Genomic DNA, 25,000 nt, shown 5'->3' with positions numbered 1-25,000 from the left:
AGGATACAGTCACATACTTCATCTCCCTAATGTCCAGCTCCCAACCAAACCCATTCCACAATAGTTTTGCCTAAAGACCAACAGGGTATCTTCTCACCTGTCTGATTACCCCAATTATTCAGCTGCTTCACCCTGAGCCCCAGGTACCCCTCTCCTGCATTATATATTGACTGAACTGCCTGTTCAATTTTGTCTGCTTCATTTCTTATATGACTGCAGAAAGGCATACCTGTTCATGTACTTCCTTAGCAATTAACTAATAGCAAAAAAAAAAAAAAAAAAAAAAAAAAAAAAAAAAAAAAAAAAAAAAAAAAAACAAAAAAAAAAAAAAAAAAAAAAAAAAAAAAAAAAAAAAAAAAAAAAAAAAAAAAAAACTATATAGCTGCAGATAGGCATAACTGTTCAATATACCTCTTTGCCAACTACCTAATGAAGCCCTGACCCCACCCCCTAAAAAAAAACACCATGCTTCCATTTTCAAGGGTTTGCATTAACCTAGTCACATGTTATTAGTGCTTCGTCTGAAGATATACAATCCTCACTGAATTTCTTGCTACTACATCTCACTTTTTAGCCTGATTATGTTTATGCATATTCTAATCAAATTAAAACCAAATATGATAACATCTTACCACATTCTTTATGGTTTATCAACTACTTAAGTAAACTACTTTGAATTGAAGAGACTGGGCATACCACAGTTTTCAACTGAGGATACTCAGCAACTTGGCCTCATATTTGATAGCATGGGGTTGTCAGTGGTTGATGGATACATAGCCGAGGGCCCACATGGTGCTCTCATTGCAAGAGAATTCCTTGGTAGAGAAAAAGACTGAAAATGAACATATCAATACTGACTGTGATGGAGGTATTTATTTGATTGATGGGTTTTATGAAAAACTATTTAAATAAAATACTTTATAGTATAAATAACACCATGCAGCCTTGTGTACATCAGTTCTCTTCACCCAGAGGCAAGATATGAACATAGGACTTGATGAAACATGCCCACTCTTCTGTATATAGCTAGCAGGAGAGAGAGAGAGAGAGAGAGAGAGAGAGAGAGAGAGAGAGAGAGAGAGAGAGAGAGAGAGAGACCCACCTTGCATTCAACTTTACAATATAGTGCACACATTCTTTCAGCTTTCATTAAAATGAAGAACATGTACCTTACTATAGGGAAATGTTCATATGGAACTATATTTTTATGAACAAAGGTAAAATTTAAATCCATGACCTATGGTAACATACACTTTGCAAAAACTAACAGAGATGGCTGACAAGAATTTCATCCGTGGCTGATAGACTTTATACATATTTTGTTGAATAATCTTGCAATATAAAATTATATTTAATCATAGAGACCCCCCCCCCTTTAATTGACCTGTTTGTCATAAGAATTAAGAGGTAAAATTTCCTTTCAACATAACTCATACCTAGGTTAGAAGAAAATGGTGAAGCAAAATGGAAGAATGTACAGATATTAAAAAGGAAGAGTGGAAGCAGCCACAGAAAACAAAAGCACTGGAAGAATTACTTAGGTTGGTAGCAAAAGAAAAGAGGTGGCTGCCATATTCAGCAGTAAACTAATTTCCATGGTAAGCATGAAATATGAATGAAAGAATGGATGCATCCAGCATTACTGCTCATATTAAGAACATAATCTAGTTTCCTCAGCAGAGCATGACCAAATATACCTGTCAAATTTATGAAGAGCCTGGCAATGCCCTAATATACTGTTAGCATTTACTACATCATTATCCAGTTACAGGAGAGAAGAAGGAAAAAAACACACAGCAGTTTTGGATATAAAGAGCCTATTAATAAAATTCATCTTGTTGCTGTACAAATAATTATTATAAATTTCAATTCAAATAAAAATGTGGCATTTTTTTTTTAAATCTTTACCATATTTTTTAGTAATCTACAATGTGCCATTTTGGGGTCAGTTTATGACTGCCCCCTCACCCCAATAATAATAATAATATAATAATAATAATAATAACAATAATAATAATAATAAATAATATTAATAATAATGATAATAAAAATTAAAAACATGCACACACAACCCAAGAGATAACAGATATTCCTCCTAAGCTACCATCCTTAAATGGTTACCACTAGAGCCACAATGAGATTTCTTGATAGGTTCCTCATAAAAAGCAAGCTGCTACTGTATAATTTTTTACTTATTGAAACCAAGGTGTATTGTCGATCATAAAATATTCACTCTCCAGACAAGTTCTGCTTGGTATAAACCTAGAAATTGCATACAATACTTTGCCAACGTTGACTTTGATATCTGCGTTCTGCAAAAGACCGTAATAAACTTCTATACTAGAAAGGAAATCCCTTAACTACCAAAAAATTATCATTTGAAACTGAAAGAAAATATAGAACTGATTGACTGAAAAGTCACTTCATAAAACTGGTTTAAATACAAGAAGGAAAAATAATTTCAAAATGGCAGACCTAAAACCCCAGGTCAAAGAGGCAATAGACTATCAACTGAGAGAATGGCAAATACAGTCAAGCATTTGAATAAGCTGCAAGTAGATGATACAACAAAAGACATTTGTACAGAAAAATATAAACTCACTTATACTGTACAGATAAGTATTTCAATGTTTCTAGTACGTTTACCTTTACTAAACATTTCTTTCCACTAATAAGCTTTTAAACCACATCCAATAAAAAATAGATAATAGGTCCTCAGTTTTCTCGTGCTCTCACATTGATACATATTTTGTACACATGCACAAACACGCAAAAACTGAAGAAACATACATAACAGGAGGCTAAGAATAAATTCGAACATCCTCAAGAGCAAAGAGAGTACTAAGATACACATTAGCATCAAGACTTACAATATAGCAATTACTGACTGATGAAAATGGCACAATCAAATTGGCTTTAACAGCAACAGCAGGAGTAAGATGGTTGTGTAAACGAGTTACGTGTTGGTAAAGTGTAGATATACATAGTGCATTATGGTTAGAGATGTATAGAAACAGGATAGGACACCAATCCCTGAATTAATAATAATAAAAAATAGGTATTATATGCATAGCTGGCATTTACTTATGTGTAAATGCACCTATACAGTCTTGGGTATTTCAATAAGACAATCACGAATTCAGGAATACAGTGGACTCACAAAATGCACCGACTTACCTTAGGTGATGCTAGGCTGGATAATTAACTATGCACAGCCTCATTATAATGATGAACGGAATTAGTTGGTTAAAAAGCTTCAGAATGATTTCCAAATACTGTCCTTACAATTACACTTGTACATAAAGAGACTTTCTCAATCAGTGTCCTGGCTATATTTGTTGTACAAGACTTGGCATTTAACTTGTGAGTCCACTGGACGTGTTCCTTACACGATACAATGGAATAGGGAACATGAAAGACAAAATATGTAAGACTCAGTTCAAACCGGGGCAGATGAACTTAAGGCTGGAGTAGAAATAAATCTCTGCATGGATGCTACGTAATAAAACTAGACAACAGAAACATACACTTGGGAAACAATCACAAATGCAAGACATCAGAAATATCAGATACTGAAATAGAAAAAACAGCTACTACTGCAAAAGCAAATATAATGAAAGTAAGACTCAGAAAAAGAAAGTAAAAACAGAAGTAAAAAAAGCTACAGTGCAACAGATCTGGTTCCATAACCCAAGTAAATGAGGGGCACTTTAATGTAAGAAACTCCCTTGTGAGTTTGGCTTGTATGTAGAGTACAGTATAAGAAAAATCCTACATATGATCTTTACATGTTAAACAAAAAATATGAATTCTAAGTATCTGTAAGCAACTGTTTTATATCCAATGAAACCACTGAGCTATAACCAATTGATAGGAAAATGCCTGATTAATAGGGCTCATTAAAAGAAAACCAAATCTATTTTACATCTAATAAAATTTCTAAGAGGCCAAATGTACACAGCAATCAGCCTGATAAAATTATCAAATGTTGGAAACACATTTTCATTTGTATACAGTATATAAAACTCAGTTGCAAGGTTACCAAGTTTAAGAAACATACATTACCACAATTAAATCTTTCAGTGCTCATCCTATCATCCATCCACACTGTCCCTGACACTGAACATCCACCAATCATTCATCAGTACCTGACAACAGACAGTCCTCTCTCTCTCTCTCGTGCACTCCATCAGCAACTAGATACATTTTAATTAAATTTTGTAAAAATAAACACCTGATTAAAGAAGCCTCTTCCTCTCCTAAATCCAAAATGTCCTCTCATGGACCCTCTGTTTCCGAAGTTATTCTCTTGAAGATTACCCTTCCTTTTGAAGTTGAAAAGACAGAGTATTAGATCATTTTGTAATATTAAAAGCAACACGTACACTATCTTTGTGGTTATTCATTTAAGGCAGAAGTCTTGGACTCGTTTTTGGTTGCCCACATTGTGATAGTCCAAGCCAAAGAGTTTTTTGACTGAAACCTGACAAGAAATCTTAGATCCACAAAGCAATTAAGAAATAAGCTAAAGTATAAACTAATATCACAACAAATGATGAGAGTAGCAATATTCATAAGTAACAATAAACAAAAACTCAAGGATGTGAAAAACACCAATATGCCATAATCACAATTACCAATGATGAGTGAGAGTGGTTGGTTTGTAATTCTTATATGCTGTGTAGGTTACAAGCAAAAACCTCCTAGCCATTTTTTTCATAGTTTCAGCAACTTCAAATATACTCAACTGATTATGAATAGCAAGCATTTAAAGATTTGTCTTTACCTAGTCCTACAAATCTGGTTCAGTTAAGTTTTCAAGATTCTGGAAATGAGGATCTATAATAAATGGCAAAATTGACTCAACCCTCCATAGCAGCACTTACAAATAATGCCTTCATCTAGTGGGATAAACAAACCTTCCCCCAATTTGAAAATGTAACTAATTTTATTCATAAAATTGTTCAAAATATTTACATTGTGTTTTTGTAACTAATATACCAGTAAACAAAGCACAGCATGTGTATGTAATAAGTAGAATCGAATCTGGTGAAACTAAACTAAAATTCACTACTCTCTACAATTCTCAATAAATTCTATCCTTAGAAGAAAGCAATGCCTGCCTTTCCTTTCCTTATAAAATATTCACTCCCCCTCATCATTTCCTACAATGGCATTTGGTATTCTTTTTAATAAAAACATCAACACTTCACTGCAATCTTCTTATACATATAGTGTTCTGTACCATCACTGGATGTAAAGTATTAGAAAGTTTTAGTAGAAACTGACATGCAAAAAGGTTGGGTACAACTGCATCACTACAGCAACCTAATTAACTCTTTGGCTTGAATAACTGATCAATAATTGCAACTCTTCAAATAAGTGCTTGAAAATTCTACATAGTAATTTGAAAATTAGGCCTTCATCCCACACTGATAAAAAATATTACAGATCTAGTCACTCACACTTCATTTTTCCAAAATCACTTCACCACTATGAATAGTGCAAACGAAGCTCGATTATTTTCCCAACAAACATATTTTACATTAATAGACATTCAGTGTCTTCATATATCCTGGACACTCCATTTCCAGTCCAAAACAAGATCCTTCTCTTATGCTGGCTGGATAATTATACACAGTTTTATGTATGCAATCCTCAAGGACCCCAGGTGTCAGGCAGGTAATAGCCTTGCTTTGTGTGTCATGCTAGCTGACAACCACTTCTAATTTCATTTTTCAAACCTACTTCTCTCGAGTCATGCAACCCGCTAGTCCAACTTCATTAACCCTTTCCCACTTGAACACTTAACAAAATTAGAAATCATGACAAACTTAATTTTTCCTACTGTGGACTTTTGTATTGCATTGGTGGGGTTTTGCAGTTTAACACTATTCACCGAGCAAAAAAAAAAAAAAATAAAAAAAAATAAAAATAATTGCAGCAAAGTAAGTAGAGTGAATATTCAATATTTCATTTCACAAGATAATGCTACCTTTCTTGAGCTAGTATAATATTTCCAAGTTCTCAAAATGCCTTGGGTAGTCGATACAAGGCTTGGATAGTTACTAATTACCAAGTGTTAAATATGTAAGGCATTTTCTAGTTAATGCACTTCTATGAATTTTAATTTTTTGCCCATTTAAGTTTTATTAATGTTTATTATGGCAAGCTATGAACAGTTTGAAGATAATTAATTAGGTTCTGGCTTTACAACAGGTATTTTCAACTGTTTTCACCTAGAACATGAGTTCAATATATATGGTTCAACATTTGTTTATGTAACTCAACATTTTTATTTGTGAGAAATAAACCTTTCACTTCTGTTACCTCAATGATGTAACATGTACTCTCCCCAAATTTTGACAGCATTCAATTTTCACTCTAAAAAAGCTAATATCTGTTTATGACTCCAACAAATTTTTTAGGGTTTGGTACCATTTTTCTGAGGGACATCTTGAAGCAACAGCCAAGGGACATGTGGAAGCAACAGCCAGACATATTGGATTTGCACACAATTTAAATTGGGCATCTGGTCATAGTTTGCAGACAATCCACCAGGACAAAAATGCAGACAAGGACCCTCAATCTTTATATATAACACCATCTGCTGCTGTAAACAAAAACATTGTCCATCCAGACCACTCGCAAAAGGTCCACTGAGATGGAAGATTTCCAAGATAAGGACGGCTAAAACTTACAGACATACCTGGCTTTTTTCATAAAAATTTCAATATTTTCCTGAACAGCTCCAGCTATTTTACTATTTGTTAGTGACGCCCATAGTAGCTTTAAGAGATTGGCAGCTTCTCATTTTTTTTGTTTGTTAAATAATCATGACACTTCTATCATTCCTTAAGGACCTCTTGCATATCCTACAAGCCATGAAACTTCGACTCAGTGACCCTTGGGTCTGTAACACCATACAAAAACTACTGCCATTTAGATGCAATCTTCAGAATTCTACTTCACATATGCTAATTATTTTAAGTCCATATACATATATATATATATATATATATATATATATAGATATATATATATATATATATATATATATGTGTGTGTGTGTGTGTGTGTGTATACACAGTGGACCCCCACTCTGTATCCGCGTTCTCCGGATTCGCGGACTCACACACTCACGGATTTCTCTCAGGAACGTTTCCCTGCATTATTCGCGGAAAATTCGCGCATTCGCTGTGCATCATAAAATGTACTTTGTGATAAAACTTGAAAAATCCAAGTATGAAAATTTTTAGTGGTTTTTCTGAGTTTTAACTAACAAAATAGGCTGTTTTTAGCATTTTTATAAGGGTTCCAAACATTCGCGGGTTCTAACTATTCACTGGGGGTCTGGTACGCATCCCCCGCGAATACGGGGGGGATCACTGTATGTATGTGTGTGTATATATATATATATATATATATATATATATATATATATATATATATATATATATATATATATGTATATATACATACATATAAATATCCTTGTATACATCTACATGAAACAGATTTTTTTTTGGTTAGTCATTAATTTACATGTGAAGTAGAGTTCTAAAGGTAAATAACATGCTTTGAGATACAACCTTACAAAGATTTGACATACTGTACATTAAATAAAACCATACAGTAGTAATATTAAAAAAAAAAATGTTCACATTTACTCATAAGAGTCCTTTCCAGATATTATTTTCACTTTTCAGGTGCCTGGTTCCCTTCAATGCTCCTTCAAAGGTCAAATTATTATTCTCAAAAGAGGGGAGTTACATTTTTCGTAGTCAATCCTCCTCCTCTCTGACGCCTAGTCTTTCTTGATTCATGCCCAAGAAAGGACAACACTTGTTCTCTCCACGACATAGTAAACATTTGCTATAAACGTTGATCAACAGGATGACTACTATAAAGATTTGATTTTCAGCAGAAAATATGTACCATCCTTGTCAATGTTCTGTTAAGGCATAAGGCATGTTTCTTCTCTTTATTGACAAGAGTTGCCATTACCATATTTCCTGATGGCTACTTCTATAGTAGTGATTGTAATATATTTTAATAAACTATATAACTTGTAGTAATCATTGATAAAATACTTCGTACAGATTCATAAATGCCATACGAAGGTATGAGATTTTTTTCTTTTTTTCCAGCCAGCCAATCCCCAGAAGTATGGCCCTTCAAACTTGACATTACAATTACAGCAAAATCTTCCACCTGGGAAAGATACTTCTAGCACCCTTCAACCTTATGGACACCCAAGTGTCAACATGTTCAGCTTTCCAAATATCTTTCTTGGCTATGCTCTGAATTCTGTAGAGTAATATCAGCATCAGCAGAACTTCACCAGAACCCTGTTTTGTGAAAAGTGTGTATGTGTTTGATTCAACCATGAAAATGCCTGTTCTACGAGACATGTATCTACTCAGGGTTTATAATATGGTCCACACATTGTTATTTATACAGAAGAGCAGGGAGAACAGATTTTACAGTGACATAAGAGCATTTTAAGCTCAAAATCAAAACAGAGAAGCAGCCCAGTAATTTAATTTTTCTTATTAAATACAAAAAATAAATCCCATATCTAAGATGGTAATTGCTGTCTGACTCGGGTGATTCTGAGGTTCTGTTAATAGATCTCCATTTGTAGATTAAAGAGCAGAAATTTGAACCATATTTACTTCAATGGCATTCAAGCACACTCTTCGACTTCACTGCCATCCTTAGAGAGGGCATTTGGAGATATCATGCATCCTTTTCCCAATTTTATTCTTATGATGATGAAAAGCACAAGAATTCATTGGGAGGGGAAGGAAATAGTTGTGGTGAGGCTCATTCTCTAGAATGGGAGGGATGGAGTTCTTAGATTCTTACATTCTAAATTCTACCACATAGCACTGCCTAGAAACATATCAACGATTATGTGTTAATAAGGTCAGGATTCTCTTCTTAGACATCAATCCTCATCAATTTGAATGGTTAGGAAATTAACTTAGTCCTCCAACCTAAATTCAGCATCTTTTCTTCAACACAAACCCATTAATCAATCATACTGGTACTATGCTCCTCCCTTGTCCACACTCATTCTCTTCAGTACCTATTAACATAACAAAAGAGATATGTTCAGGATATCACAGTAAAATCGGAGGAAATGTAATGGCCAGTGACTTTTCCATGTTACAGCAGCCAAATGCAATTGTGGTTCCTACTTGGAAAGTAGGCATCCCATGATTAGCGGATTTGTATTTCAATTTTTTCTGGTAAATAAATGATTTAATATAATAAATGCTTTATATCAGATGTCCTATTTCACACCCCTGTTAATTACTCCCAATTACCCTAAACTAAACAAGATGAGAGGCTCTTCCCAGCCTCGCCCCAGATCACTGGAGGCACATGCATTATACAGCCAACAGGTCAGCAGAGGATCATTATCTTTTGGATCAGGAATGGAATGTGGAATTCAACAAGACAATGAACGTGGTCTAATATACTGATGAGTACGTATAGAAATAGCCATTTTCAACATTTTCCCTATCATTTCACAATCTACCTTGATCAACCTACATGGATTATGTATGATCTTGAGTTCAGCAGAGGATACACAAGATGTTTCTTAAAACCACTATCATCTGACAAAATCACAATATCATTCATAAAGCATTCAATTTCTGGATACTCTGTCAACCAGCAAGTACAGATGGAAACCAAAATAACACTGCTACATGAAAAATACCCACTGATATACTTCTAAAAAAAACATCTACCCGATTAAATTCAAAACTACCCCTACACAACTCATTAACTTAAACCTACATACATAAGTCCTTTCCCTTATTTCTTAATGGAGATCATCAGTTCCTATTAAATACCCCCAGAATTCAATTTGCTCCTTAAATTACACATAGGATTCCAACAAGAACCGAGGAACTGTATTAAATTTCTGTCTCATGTTCTATTCAAAATCTAAACACAAAACACTAAAACCTAATTGACTGGCAAGTTCTCATCCTAAAACAACAGTAACAATATTATAAACCCAGTACTATTAAGTTACTGAAAGTCAATAACCCCTTCACAAGTGATAACACTACAATCAGTTTACAAAAATGACAAAAAGTTTGCATTTTTATATGAAAAAATTCAAGAAGAAATATTAAAACCAAAATATGAATGAATCTTGCACTATTTATGTATACACCATACATAATACATATAGTAAGTATGGCATTAAAGTTAATAATAATTGTCTGAAAGAAGGGGAGAATGGATCCTTACTTTCTCATGTTACTTTTGTGATAAAAGTAAACACCTATAAATTAAGTACGTAGAATAATTTTTATAGCATATTAGCAGCATACTGAAGACAATATAAATGTTTTGTGAATAATAATGCTGTAATTGTCATCATCATAATCAAGTTGAACATACATACCAAAAGGTTACTAGATTCAATCTAGTTTGCAATGACAATAAAATGTATAGCAACCTGACAGTTACTAGTAATTCCTGAAAAATTAAATAGCAATAAAACTGACAGTGAAAAAATTAATTTGCAAGGATCTAGCCAAATCTATAGAAATGCATTCCAGATCTTTTGAATGTTTGCGTAAATTTATCCCTTGTTGGCAAGTTTTCTTAAAGTATTTTAGGCATATCGAATATACCTTAGAAGAAAGACAGCGCCTTTTATATACATAAAAGTGATTCTAAGTATATAACTACTCTGATGAAGTCCAAAGCTACCACTCATGAAAGGGTAAGTTTCAGTATAGTCTACACTAATTCCCTTCATCTCATGAACTGCAAATTGATTACAGTATACAATGAGTCAGTCAAATTCTTACTATTCAGTAAATATCTAGTTTCCAGGATAGGAAATTTATCTCTACCAAGTACGTATTACAAATCCTGTATTAAGCAAACGACATGAAAGCTCAAGTTGATAAATGCAATATGTAACCCACTTCAATAACCATTCTTTCTTCAATTTCTACATTCACTCCAAAGCACTTACACATTAATCCCCTAAACAGCAGCCAGACTTTGCTACCATAATACCAGCATCCATTTTCAACTTGTCACATGTACCAGGTGTGACCCATTTTCAAAAAGCTTCATTAATTTCCTAATATAATGTTGACTGCTTACAACATTGCACCAGCAAAGCTAACATGATATATATCTTAAAATAATCTTAACATGCATCTTCAAAAATTATGAAAAATACAGATTCTATAGTGTCAAGACTGAAGATGTTCTGTACTGTCCCCTTGACATACATCTTTTACTTTCCCATCCTAAATTCCATGGAATATTTGTTTTAATTCCCTGCATTATAAAAAAAAGGCCAAGTCACTTACCTATCCCCACCAGCTATAGAATTGGACGGTCTCCAGCTTCCTTGAGATCCTCCGGCACCACGTCCTGTTGGTCCAGACGCACTTACACTGCCACCCATCATTGACGAACTACCACCATAACTGCCCTTACCTTCGCCCATGTCATTCATTCTCCAGTCACTGTTACTGCTTCCCCCCATGCTGCTACCTCCATACCTGAAAAACAAAGCCCCAAGCATATCATTTTAAACTTTTATAAATATCAAATCTATTACTTCGGTTGTACTTGAAAAAAAAAAAAAAGTAGTTTCTTGTTCCACTGTTCATGTCTGCACATATTTACAGAATGAGAACATTAAAACAATACTTTCATGATTCTCTTTCAATGTTTTTGAACTTTATTTAACTAGAAGATGGGATAAAGTTAGGCTATTGTAATTTGGTCTTTCTTGCTCCCAGATTGTGCACTGCTGCCTGCACCTGTTGCAAGCGAAATATAGAAATATTTTCAAAATATTGTTGTATCAGTATTGATTGCTAACCCCATCGTAAAATCGGATTATTTTAAGAAATAATCATAAAATTAATTATCATAACTTGAACATTACCTTTCCTATATTTTCATGACGAAATGCGCTTTTAGTGATAAAACTATAAAAAACACAGGTACATGCATTTTTAGTTTCCTTCTGTTTTTGTTTATATTTGAGTGATAAAAATAGGCAGTTGTAACACAAATACCTGGAAAATTGATTGTAAAATAATTGTTTCCCATTAAAATATCCATTCCTGTACCATATCGTAATAGAGAACACGTCTTGTATAGGGATAACTGACTTCAGGAATCTAAATATTTTTGTTTCTTGTTTTTGAGTCCAAAAATACTGCTCTTTTGCTTTTTCCAGGAGTTGCTCATTTTTCAAAACTAAATACTTCGATCTCCAAGACAGAAAGATGATTTGTTTTTATTCAGTATTATTTGCAGAGAAAGTTGTAAAAATTAGAAAGGAATAACCTTTAATCAATGGGTAGTTATTCACTTTATAATGGGGCTCAAGGCATTGGCATTCCCTATAAACAAATTTTTAGGTAAAATAAAAATCAAGAGAGAACACAGTTCTAATAATCTAATTATACGTATTGCATATTTCAGGGCATATTTCTTATATGATGAATCAGTTTTCTAACTGTCTTAGTTTCATAGAAATTACAAAGCTTTAATTTTTTTCTTTTGCAGTTTTTTCAAAACTTACTTTTTCAAAAATGCCTCAATCTTCTAAATGACAAAACCATTTTCAATTAAACTTTTACAGCTTTTATAACTACATATCTATAATTAAAGGTGTAGAAAATTATTTTTGAGAGCAAATGTTTTTTGCCATATTTTTGAAGTTTCGAAATGTTCTTTTTCAACTGGAAAATTTATGGAAAAATTATGAACTTTAAGGTTGAATATAATTTCTCCGCTTTTATTTTTTCAATATTACCTGTATAATAAGTGGTAAAAATTTTAAGCAAATCAATTCAATCATAAGGTAGAATGAAGTGCTTTCTGTATAATGGGGCCTTATGGCATCTGCGTGGCCCTTAAGTTAATCAAACCATTTGACCTTTAATTACACCAAATTTCTATCTACTATGCCAAGGGCAACCATTTTTACCATTGGCATTGTTTCCTTCTGACCTTGACAAAATTTGCACTGAAAATTTGGATACTTGGTGGCATGCCAATCCATTCAGGTATGGCATCCTAATTCTGGAATAATTATTCTTGACTTGCAACAATATTTACCTTTCTCTTCCTCTATCTCTTGATGCTGGAGGAGGGGGGGCACCTCTATGGTCTCTCTCATCTCTAGAACCAGATCTGTCAACACGTCTGTCATCTCGTTCACGTATGTCCCTTCTCTCGTCATATCGGCCACCACCACCAGCCGAACTGCCAACACCTCGCATATCCTCCCTCCCACCACCACCTCCATGGCTTCCATGACCACCTCTGTCAAATCTTGCCGATTCCCCACCTCTTTCATAGCTCCTGTCTTCATATCTGCTAAGTAAAACACAAAGGAGGGGAAAACAAAGTGTAAATAATCTGAAAATTCTTCAAACCAGCCAGATTACAAAGCTTACTCTGTTGGCAACAGTTATCTAGATTTGAAAGCTTACAATGATAAGTCTTGTCATTGTTCTCCTACCCTAAATAATTCAAAATGCCTTCAAAATGGCAGAATGAAAAAGAAAACAACCAGAAACTACAAAATACAGTCAAACCTCAGTTTTCGTATGCCTCTCTTTTTATACATTTCCTCAGTTTTCGCACACTCGGAAATGCACCATCCAGGGCCCAGCGTGTGACCGGGTCCCGTATTGGGCACCCAAACAAAGCATCCCATCTTCTTTCGTGACCCATTCTGCGTTTGTGTTCGTAGTTTTAGTGCTTTTTGGCTCTTTTTTATTTGAATGCAACTGCTAAATAAGCCCTCATGAGGCCAAAGAAAGTTGCAAGTACTAGCCCTTCTGTATGTAGTGTGTGTGTGTATATATATATATATATATATATATATATATATATATATAATATATATATATATATATATATATATATATATATGCGAGAAACACTAAAGAATTTAAGAAAGAACTCGTAGCAAAGTATTGGAGGAAGTTGCATGCCAATCTCAAGTGAGGAAATGCCTACAAAAAGCGCTTCTGTTAGTGAATTTAAGGCTAGCAGAGGCTAGTTTGAAGATTTCAGAAAATGCATGGGCATACATAATGTGGCTACTTCATGTTTGCTAAGTAGAACAATGTAAAATTTTTTTGTAAGAGAATTATCATCCCAACAAAGAAGTTGTAGTCCGTGTCTTCGTGTTAAATGGCAATGCCATGTTTAACTTTTGGCAAATTTTGAAAGAAACTCTAGAAACAAATGTCTCTGAACAGTTTTGTTTGAGATGGATCCAGTAAATCTCAAGCTGGTTGGACCTAGTGCCAGTAAAAACCAAAGAGGGGAAGTAAGTAACCTCAGGTAGTGCCATTAAAAAATGAAGAGAAGTAAACTCAAATACAGGCAGTCCCCGGTTATCAGTGGTCTTGGTTAATGACGATCTGGTTTTATGGTGCTTGTCTAGCGCCATAACAGGCCAAGTTTAGGCTATCAGCGCCGTAACTTAACTTACTGATGATAACTAACAGCTTGGCTACTTCACTCACCTGTATTTTATCCGTTCCAGCCTATGACGGTACTTTCTTCTTACTGTCCGTAAGTAAAGAAGGAGAAAGAAAATTGAAAAGGAGAGGACCAGTTATCTCATCCATTTCTAATTCATACCCTCATCTTAGACAAGATACTAACTGACCCACCAAGGGTGCTGGATGAGTTGCACAATTTGTTGAGCAGCCACCAAAAAGACCCATGGAACATGTGTCCAAGGACCTATGAGCAACATCCTTTAAGTAAAGGTAATTGAAAATAGTTTGTCATAACTATGAACCAACTCTCGAAATTCTATGAACAGACACATTAATTGCCCAATGTGAGTTCATTCTTCTAACGTCACGGGTTCTTGCCTTCCAGATGTCATTGGACTCTCATTTCTGTTGAATGATCTCTTTGAGACCCTCCCCACGACTCAGCCTGTCCCAACAAAACACTTTGTACAGCCTCAAATAAAAACTACATGGAAATTTGTTATCACTCTTCCTTGGCTTGTCTTGTGTTCACCCAATGTCTACCACATTTACATTCTAGGTGATGGAGCCCTTTAAATAACCACAGAGTACTTTGACAAGTCAAAGCAGACACTCCTGAAGGTTGTTAAAACAAACCCACGCCATAATGAACACGAAAACCAGAGCCAGATCTATCATGATGACCCGTGAGATACTGGTTCCTTACCATGACTTCTGGGGCAAACTTGAAAACTATTGGTCCCAACTACTTTTGAATTTATGTCAAAAGCCTGACAATGGGGTACTCTCACTTTACCAAGGTCAGTAGGAAAACATTATCCCAAAGTCAGTTTCCTGTAACCTGCTAATGCATGGACTCTTTAGTATTCCAGTGATACAGAGTATGTTCTCACATAGTAAGACCGAGTTTCTTATGTGAACAAGCAAGCTCAAAGCTCTTGAACCACATGAAGATTACCTAGTGTGAAGTGAAGTCCACATTCCAGATGACTTAATCACCAGTCAGATCTGTATCCCCATCGGGTAAAAAAACAAAGACTTTCCTCTGTTCTGAAAACAGATCCACAAGATCTTTGCCTACTGAACAGAAACCCTTGAATGGAGAGAACCTATTTTTAAAACAGCTATCACGGGAGACGGCTTATTTTGTTTATGCAAAACGAAGAACCTACGTTGTCTTACATCTGATTTGTTGCTCTGCTCACAAAATCTGAGATCAAGATCTCTTAGTTTGAAAACGATACTCGACAAAATCCAGACCCAAGATAACAATTCCACCGATTGGTGGTCTCTCTCCTCATGTACCAGGCGGAGAAGGTTGTGTTAAGATGAAACTTTATCGGTCACTCATCTTGGGTCCTCCTCAAATATTGGAACCCATTCCTCTTTTCAGGATATGACGGAACACGTAGAACAGAGGAAGGACCTATGTAACTTCCAAGTTGTTCCCAGTATCCAAAATGGAATCCTTCGCCTTGTCAAAGAGCGAGAACCATGTAGGAGACAGGTTTTACGTAGGGTTCAAGTAGATGGATATCATAGGAAAACCCAAAGGGATGTCCTATGATAATATATTCTACTCAGACCTGTCATAATTATCCTGCTGTCAACAGAATTACACTGTTAACATAAAAGTGCTCAAAATTACACTGTTAACAGAGAAGTGCTCACTCTGCTAAAGGAATGTTTATTTCCAACAGTGAAAACATCCTATGCAGTGGTCTGTTATAATGTACTGACATATGTTCACTATGTTATTTTCCAAAGGAGAAAACCTTATGCTGCCAATAACCACCATGGTGTTGTTCCTGAGCAACATAGTTCAGAACTGTACTCAACCTAACTTAACTCGATCTCAAACCCTTGAAGAATGGGAAATTCCCAACCTTCCTTTTGCAGATGTCAAAAAGTTTATTAATCTGCTTCAGTAAACTGAAGATTGAACCAGCTAGGCTAGGTTAAGCACTTCATATTTTCATCACTTAGAAACTAGGTCAGGATGGAAGAGACCCGTTTGATGGTGCTTTATTAGTCTACAAACCAACCACTTAGACTAAGCAAAGTAGGTATGGTCAATTTCAAACTGGCTAGGCTAGGTTAAGTTTGCAAGACCAGGTTCAAACTGGCCTGGCTTGGTTTGGCTTGGCTGAGACCTCCACCACTTAGGTCAGGCTAAGAAGGTAATAGCAGGTTATAATTAAACATTAGTTTAATTCCTCCAACTCTTTGGATAGGCTAAGTTGGTAACAGCAGACTTTAGGTGGCCTCACACTAGGCCTTTTTTTCTCCAGCAGCGAGCTGTTGCTGCCAAAAAAGAAAAACCAGGAGCTTTTAGCTTGAGATTTTGGCTTAGCGTCTGGATGGGAAGCAGCAAGCACGAACAGCGAGTGACCGTGTATTGTAAACAAACAAGATGGCTGCTGCTGATAGGACGTACTCTCAGACCTTTGGCTTCTATTCTAAAGAGCCACTCTCAAACCCACAAACGTTTTTTGTTACTCTTGCATTCACGTAAGATTCCAAAAAAAACACATCGCTGCAGCGCATCTTGCAACAGTCCGACAATTTCTGAGCGCCATGATGATATCAGCTGATCAGTTTTGTTTACTTTTTCCTACTGCTCCTCGAAACCACGAGGTCCTAGTGTGACGATACAACACTTTTGCTCACGAGCATCGGCTGGATGCTGGCTAAAACCGCAAGCAAGAAATGACTAATGTGATACCAGCTTAAAGCTAACTAGTCTTGGCTAAGAGAGACCAGACTATTCAAAAAACAACCATTTACCTTAGGGTAAGGTGGTCAAAGAAAGTTCAAACTAGATAGGCTAGGCTAAAATCTCAACCACCTGCTAGGCTGAGGTGGTATATGTATATTAGAAATAGGCTAGGCCCTTTTTTTTTTTTTTTTTTTTTTTTTTTTTTTTTTTTTTTTTTTTTTAGGCTAGGGCTAGGGCTGGGGCTGGGGCTGGGGCTAGGCTAGGCTAGGCTAGGCTAGGCTAGGCTAAGAACTCTACTACTATTCAGACCAAGCTAAGATAGTACTAAAGGTTTCAGGTTTGAAGTAGCGAGGCCAGGCTAAGTCGTCAACCAGTTGTTAGGCTAAGCTGATACATGCATGTTTGAACTAATTAACCCAGACGTTAGGCTAGGCTAAACTAAGAACTTAACTACTCAGACTTGACTAGTACAGTTGAACCTCTTAAAACCAGCATTCTATGGTCCAGAAACTCCAGTGGTTCGGCTTGATTTTAAATCGGCCAACATCAGTTCATTCCACCGCCACTAGTGATGTGCCACCTGTTGTTTACAACTTAAAGGCAGCAAATATTTTGCCATATATCCTTTGTTTTTATGAAAATTGTTAGTTATGTATATGCATGAAGTCAAATATGTTTCTGATATTAACCTTAGAAAAATAAATATTTTTTTAAATATTCCACTTGAGGAGGCTTAACCAAGCTAAAACTTTTAATCAAAACAATAAGACAATTTTGTCAAGCATGAATTCCTTACTGTGTGAGCTTGAGAGAGTTTTTGATCATTTCTTTTATGTAACTGTGTATTTACTTATTCGATATGCCACCCATGATATTATATGATGCTAGAAGTAAGAAGTGCAAGCATAAACCTTTATCCATGCTAGTAAATCTTCATTTCATTAGCAAATAGTTTAGTGTTCATTTTCCTCAATAAATGGCAGTGGGCTGTGTCTAAAATTTGTTTGTTTTGACGGCGACAGTGTCATTCAAATGAGTGATTGCCAAAATCCATTCATTCTTTTTTTCATCTCTTTATTCTCTACAATAAAAATAAACTTAAAAACTAATAGCGATAATTATGAAGATGAGATTTCGGATATGAAAGTCAGATAATAATGTGCAGATTCTGAGAAGTTTAGTACTATAGTTAGACTTACGATTGGGTAGGCTAACTCGGGAATGTAGGCTAAATGTGTTAAAGTACACTATTTTAAAGAAAATTATATCGTATAAAGTTATAAAATAAAGATAAAATATGAGTAATAAAATGATAAAAAAGCAGTGTCAGAACATAGCCAAGTAGTAGCCTAAGTTGGAAACTAGACTAATTGTATGTGTGATTGATTACCTAAAGGCTTCATTTTAGGGATGTATTCTATATTCCGGGATTTTCTGTGGTCTGGCAGTGGCCTGGACCCAAGGTTTCCGGATTCGAGAGGTTGGACTGTATAGCCAATTTGCTACATGTATATTTGAACTATGTAGTCTGGGCACTAGACTAGGCTAGGCTAAACTAAGAACTCTACCACTCAGACTAAACTATGATAGTAAAATCAGGTTTGAAAGCTAGCCAGGTTAAAACATCAAACATTTGCTAGGCTAAATTGGTACATATATTTTTGAACTAGTCAGTCTGGGTGTTAAACTAAGAAGTCTATCACTCAGACTAAACTAAGAGTAGAGGTAGATTTGAACTAGCTGGGCCAGGCTAAGAATTTAACCATTTGTCAGGCTAAAAGGTATGATTGAATTAGCTAGGCTATAGTATCTTAGGCTACGAACTGCACCACTTATGTTAACCTAAAAATGGTGAAAGTAAGTAGTTCCACCTCCTTTCAACTTGGGAGTCTTCTTCATGGTCTAGACTCTAGTACCTACCTCAATAGGTCTGAATCTTAGATTATGGATTTAGAAAATAATTCTACTCGCACCAAGACAGTCTCTGTACAATCAGAAAACTGATAATGTGTTTTGTGAGTTATCGTTTAGAGGAATCGTTCCCCAGTACTTCATTGTAAAGGAACCAACCTATTGACTAACTATAACTATTTGTGTAAAAGTATAAGTGTTTGGTCAATATTCTTATAGGGACATCTTGTTAACTACTGCGTGGTCCTCACATCCATTAATCATTACATGCATCGTAAAACTATAGGCTAGATCCTACGACTGTCCCCATTCTCATGGGACCAGCCATCGTAGTTCTTACGGATGCCACCATTTTCACTGCCGCCTCCTACGGCTGTCACAGTCCTTATGGTCGCCATATTGTCCTGGCCATCATATTTCTTATGGTCGTTATAATTCTGATGACCGTCATAGTTCTCATGGCCGCCATAGATCTCACAACTGCCAGTCCTTATGGCCGCCCTAGTTCTCATGGCTGTCATGGTTCTTACGGTCATTATAGTTCTATGACTAACAGTTCCTACATCCATCATAGTTCTTACATCCGTCATACCCCTACAGCCGTCATTATTCTCACGACCTATCACTGGGCCGTTGAAAACCTAGACGCCAACTGTCTAAACGGAGCTAATAACTACTGCTTGGGCTTTCTTTTGGAGGGATGTGACAGTGCCCAGCTCGAAGACGAAGAAATAAATCTGCTCTTGGCATGGGATCTGCTATGAAGTCCCTTATCCCAATAACACGCACAAGTATCCCACAGCTTAGCCTACGAGAAAAAACAAGATCACGAAGATGATGATGCCTCACGCCTTCCGTCTTTCGTGTTCTCAATTTTCCTTCTAAAACTTTCAATTTCTCCACAAAGTGCATGATCCTGAACGTAAAATAATAAATTTTACTCGTCGTCACTGAAGACGAGAGGTTGGCAGCAGTAGACTCATGACGTCATGATTAACACCATTTTGATTGAGGTCTCGTCTGACGTCATCATGCTTGATGGAAGCACGAGGTTGTTGACCGTACTTTTGCAACCACGACAGAGACCCAAAATGCTGTGGCATTGTTACATTTTCAAGGATATGACAGTCCTGGCTCAAGATGAAAAAGAAATTATTCTTCTCATTTTGGCACAAGGATCAGTCACGAAGTTCCTGATTTGAGGGTTCCCAAACTCTTCCCAGCCGCACTCGACGGAGCTTCCATCAGTCACTTGTTTGACATTTACAATTACCTCTTGGGCTTTCTTATAATGGGAATGTGACACTCCTGGCTTGAACATGGAGACGAAACTATTCTTCCCTTCTTGGCATGAGGAACAGCTATGATATCACTTATTCTCCGAATGATTGGAGAACGCACAAACGTCAACATCACCGAAGCTTGTGTTGTCGCCAAAGCGGAAGAATAAGAAGGAAAGACTTGCGTCTTTACACTTGCATGTTTGTTATTCTCATTACGCAAGTCTCAGTGCAGGCCAAGGCTGTGATGTCATATGGCAGTCGCCAAGTTTGTGATGTCACTGAGCATCCTGGATGTGATGTCAGCACTTGACAGAAAACGGTAAGCTGCTGCTGTTATTCCTGTAGGTACAGCATTATTAACCCAAAAACGCTGAGGCTTTTTGGCACAAGGATCAGTCACGAAGTTCCTGATTTGAGGGTTCCCAAACTCTTCCCAGCCGCACTCGACGGAGCTTCCATCAGTCACTTGTTTGACATTTACAATTACCTCTTGGGCTTTCTTATAATGGGAATGTGACACTCCTGGCTTGAACATGGAGACGAAACTATTCTTCCCTTCTTGGCATGAGGAACAGCTATGATATCACTTATTCTCCGAATGATTGGAGAACGCACAAACGTCAACATCACCGAAGCTTGTGTTGTCGCCAAAGCGGAAGAATAAGAAGGAAAGACTTGCGTCTTTACACTTGCATGTTTGTTATTCTCATTACGCAAGTCTCAGTGCAGGCCAAGGCTGTGATGTCATATGGCAGTCGCCAAGTTTGTGATGTCACTGAGCATCCTGGATGTGATGTCAGCACTTGACAGAAAACGGTAAGCTGCTGCTGTTATTCCTGTAGGTACAGCATTATTAACCCAAAAACGCTGAGGCTTTGTACATATCTGCGTCTCTACAGATGTTGAAGTATTCGATACCCATTCAATGAAGATCAGAGGCAGACAGGACATCCATAGCGAGGGAACCTGGAGGAAAGCAAGACGCCGTATAGCGAACCAACTGCCCATCTAGGCTTGGTACTCTTGATAAGCCTAACGTTGACCGCACACCCACCATCAACTGTACCTCCGTATATGGAACAAAGAACAAGATGGCGATGCACGCCCCATCCTGCATGAAAAGGGGCACAATTTGTCAAAATTACCACCCAAAGCTCCTCTTGATGCATTCAAGATATGAATCCATAGATGAACCTGATGGGATATGTGATATATCAAGTAGTACAGGTGGTGACGCAACTGTATATAAACATAGCTTTCTGAACCTATGACCTACTACATGTTGGATGAGGCTCTGTGTACTCCGACATTAAAACACATGAAGATACCCAGGGGTTTATCTGCTTTCGAGATCCAGAGACATCTTATAAAGCTTAAGAAATCTCCATGTTCATAATGTCGTCTGGAAATCTCATACACAACCAGATTCAAATCAAAGCAGGGGGCGAACTAAACTGGCTTTAAAATGACAGAAGCAAAGTACACGACAAGTTAGAGGGGACCACGCAGATGCCAATAGTCCCTTACGTACACAATCTTTTTTTAACTTTACTGGTTTCCAGAGTGCCAGACTATTTATCATTTGTTAAGACCAAGACTTTGTTTCATATATGAACAAATATATTGCGGACAAACCGGAAAATCTTTCACAACAAATCAAACAGCACCAACATTTTGTGAGAAATGGACAAATATCAAATGCATTACTTATACTTTCGAGAGATTTAGCTCATCCTATTAACTAGATAAAGCAAGAGCTTTAATCCCATGTAATGACACAGTTGAAAGGAATATCATAGAATCGTTTCAACAAGTCTAATATTGGAAGTGTTCTAAATTCAAGTCTTGGTTTATCCAAACTCGATGCCTTCATAATAAAAAAAAGTTGAAATAAATATAAGCAACAAAATTAATATATTATGTTTTAACATGTTTTGGACTATCTGGCTACATTTGTTTCTGTTAGGGTTAAATCTATATTTAGGTTTGTGATATCTGATAATTCTGGATAATTTCTTTGCTTTTAACCCTTTTGACAATTAACCATCTATAACTGGTTCACTTAAGGTAGATTCTTGGATGATCCCTATGCCAACGAGACGTTAGTTTGGCGGTCACTGATTGGCTGGGAGCTGCCTACCTCCCGGTACCAGCCAATCAGCGGCCACCAAACAAACGTCTCGTAAGAATAAGGCTCATTCGAGAATCTACCTTAAGTGAATCAGGTATAGTGTTCTTGATCTTCTTGTTTACCTGGTAACTTTCTTTCCAACTGTATTTTGTTCGTTCCTCGACAATGTACAAGGTCCTAGTAAAATTTAAAGTGGTAGGATTTCTGTCTATCATTTTCCTGTGGTATTTGCATATCTTATCTCATATATGTATATATATTATATATATTGGTACCTTGACCTACGAGTGAATTAATATACGAGTTTTCCAAGGTATGAGTTGTCACTATTGGTTTTTTGCTTTGTTACGCGGGCAAAAAATTGAGGTACAAGCTTGAGATGCTCCTGTTACGTAGATGGGCGAAGTGACGAAAATTAGGATAAGCAAAGAAGAAAAAGTAAATATGCATCTTCTCCAAGAGAATCTTAAAAATTTATATGTTACTTCACTGTATCCTATAATGTAGTATGCATTCTCATATAATTGTATTATAAAATATCCAATAATGTAGTATGTATTATAAAATAGTAACATTAACAGTTAATGTTTTGGTTTGGAAGTCAGCTGATGGCAAATAAGTTTATTTCACCATATTCAACTCACTCGAGTGAATTTTCTTGCTTCTAGTTAGCATAAACGTATATGTAGATACTTGATTTATACGAAACAAGGTAATTTTTCATTCTAAAACGTGTTTTTAAAATATGACTTGAATACATTTCGTTGTGATTGTGAACCAAATTATTTTTTTGTTAACAGATTGCATGTTAAATGAATAAACAAATTACAAGATCCCTTTTGCTACTTTTACTTTATTTCAACGTAATATGAGCTTTACGTTATTTACCTTTTTTTTATCGGAGTGAAAACAACAGTATGTAAAATGAGTTCTTTCAAGTATAGTCGTTTTGATTATAAAATGATTTTCTCTTAATTTTATCTGCGGTTGTGTTTGATGGCATAAGTTTACAGTTTTATCCTTGTTGCGGATGCATGATAATAATCATTAGCAGCTTAAACAGTTTTCTCAGCATCAGCTACAACATTAAATGTAACAATGTGTTTCCTTGATCTTCGATTTAAAGTGAATCAAGTAATTATATAAAAATGTATCAGCCCTATTCTACATAAAAGTCATTTATAACATAATTATGGTGACTGTTTACTATCATACAATGGTTGGAATACAAGCTCAACGGATTTCGTCGTTATCCAATTCGGTTGTACTTATCAAAAAAAGTTGTTTCTTGTTCCATTGTTCATGGCTGTACACATTTACTCAACTAGTACGTATAACATTAAAACAATACTTTCATGATTCTCTTTTAATGTTTTGAAATTAATTTACCTAGATGGGATAAAGTTAGGCTATTGTAATTTGGTCTTTCTTGCTCCCTTAGACTATCGTAAAATCGGATTATCTCAAGACGAACTATCGTAACTTGAACACTACCTGTATACTGTATAAAACAATATTACAGTGTTCCCCCCATATTCGCGGGGGATGTGTACCAGACACCCCCGTGAACAGTTGAAACCCGCAAATAGTTAAAACCACCACTAAAAATGCTTGTAACTGCCTATCTTAAAAGTTCAGATACCAAATGTATACCTTAAATAACATCCTACTTCAAATATACCTAAAATTACTAACCCATCACTGTATTAATCTGAGGTTATATTATTAATATCATTCCAAAATTATTAATATCAATCCAAAGGCATCTTAAACATTTTACCATTAAAATATATACCTACAGCCAATAAGAGAGAGAGAGAGGAGAGAAGAGAGAGAGAGAGAAGATAGAGAGAGAGGAGAGAGAGAGAGATTGAGGAGAGAGAAGAGACGAGGAGAGAGAGAGAATGGCAACATCATATACCTGACCATCAAGAGTGCAATTATGAATTATTTGAGACAAAAAGAAAAATAATGGAGAGAGAGAGAGAGAGAGAGAGAGAGAGAGAGAGAGAGAGAGAGAGAGAGAGAGAGAGAGAGAGAGAGAGAGAGTATAACTCCAAGACTCCAACTCCTTCCCCTCCACCAATTCATATATCAAACTGTCATTTATTTCCCCGCCCACCTTCCTCCACGTGGATAAAAAGACTGGGAATCACTATTTTTAATTAATTTTATTAATGTTTGAAAATTAGTTATAAGGTAAATCATTTATTTATACTACAAAACAAATAAACATACGAGAGAGAGAGAGAGAGAGAGAGAGAGAGAGAGAGAGAGAGAGCTCCTGTCACATTACTTGATACATTTGACAGCTGTTGGACCGGACCCCAGCCATCTCAGCTTGGCTACATGGAGTTCAAAGACAAGGTGCAGGGTAAATTAGATTTTTTTTCATTCTTACATAATTTTTTATATTTATAAA

General features: G+C 36.0%; 3 protein-coding genes across 7 annotated transcripts in view; 1 reads left to right on the top strand and 2 right to left on the bottom strand.

Annotated features, from left to right (window-relative positions):
- LOC135216124 (alkylated DNA repair protein alkB homolog 8-like) overlaps positions 1-25,000 on the bottom strand; it is a 267,193-nt gene that overhangs the window by 82,856 nt on the left and 159,337 nt on the right. The window lies entirely within an intron of this gene.
- Positions 1-25,000, top strand: part of LOC135218970 (uncharacterized) — a 194,560-nt gene that overhangs the window by 29,045 nt on the left and 140,515 nt on the right. The gene's annotated exons all lie outside the window — the stretch shown is intronic.
- The window catches only part of LOC135216100 (SAFB-like transcription modulator), a 130,128-nt gene that overhangs the window by 4,525 nt on the left and 100,603 nt on the right, over positions 1-25,000 (bottom strand). For 3 of the 5 annotated variants that reach the window (XM_064251146.1, XM_064251167.1, XM_064251160.1), the window contains 2 exons: positions 13,132-13,392; positions 11,361-11,555 (listed from right to left, as the gene is read on the bottom strand). In XM_064251146.1, coding sequence (XP_064107216.1) covers positions 11,361-11,555; positions 13,132-13,392 — 456 coding nt within the window. Of the gene's footprint in view, positions 1-4,234; positions 4,326-11,360; positions 11,556-13,131; positions 13,393-25,000 lie in introns of all 5 variants that reach the window. The other 2 variants (XM_064251178.1, XM_064251154.1) reach the window with 2 other exon arrangements.

Source organism: Macrobrachium nipponense, chromosome 19, assembly GCF_015104395.2.
Source record: "Macrobrachium nipponense isolate FS-2020 chromosome 19, ASM1510439v2, whole genome shotgun sequence".
Lineage (NCBI taxonomy): Eukaryota > Metazoa > Arthropoda > Malacostraca > Decapoda > Palaemonidae > Macrobrachium > Macrobrachium nipponense.
Note: the sequence above shows the minus strand (reverse complement) of the source record. Positions and strands in the feature narration are given on the sequence as shown.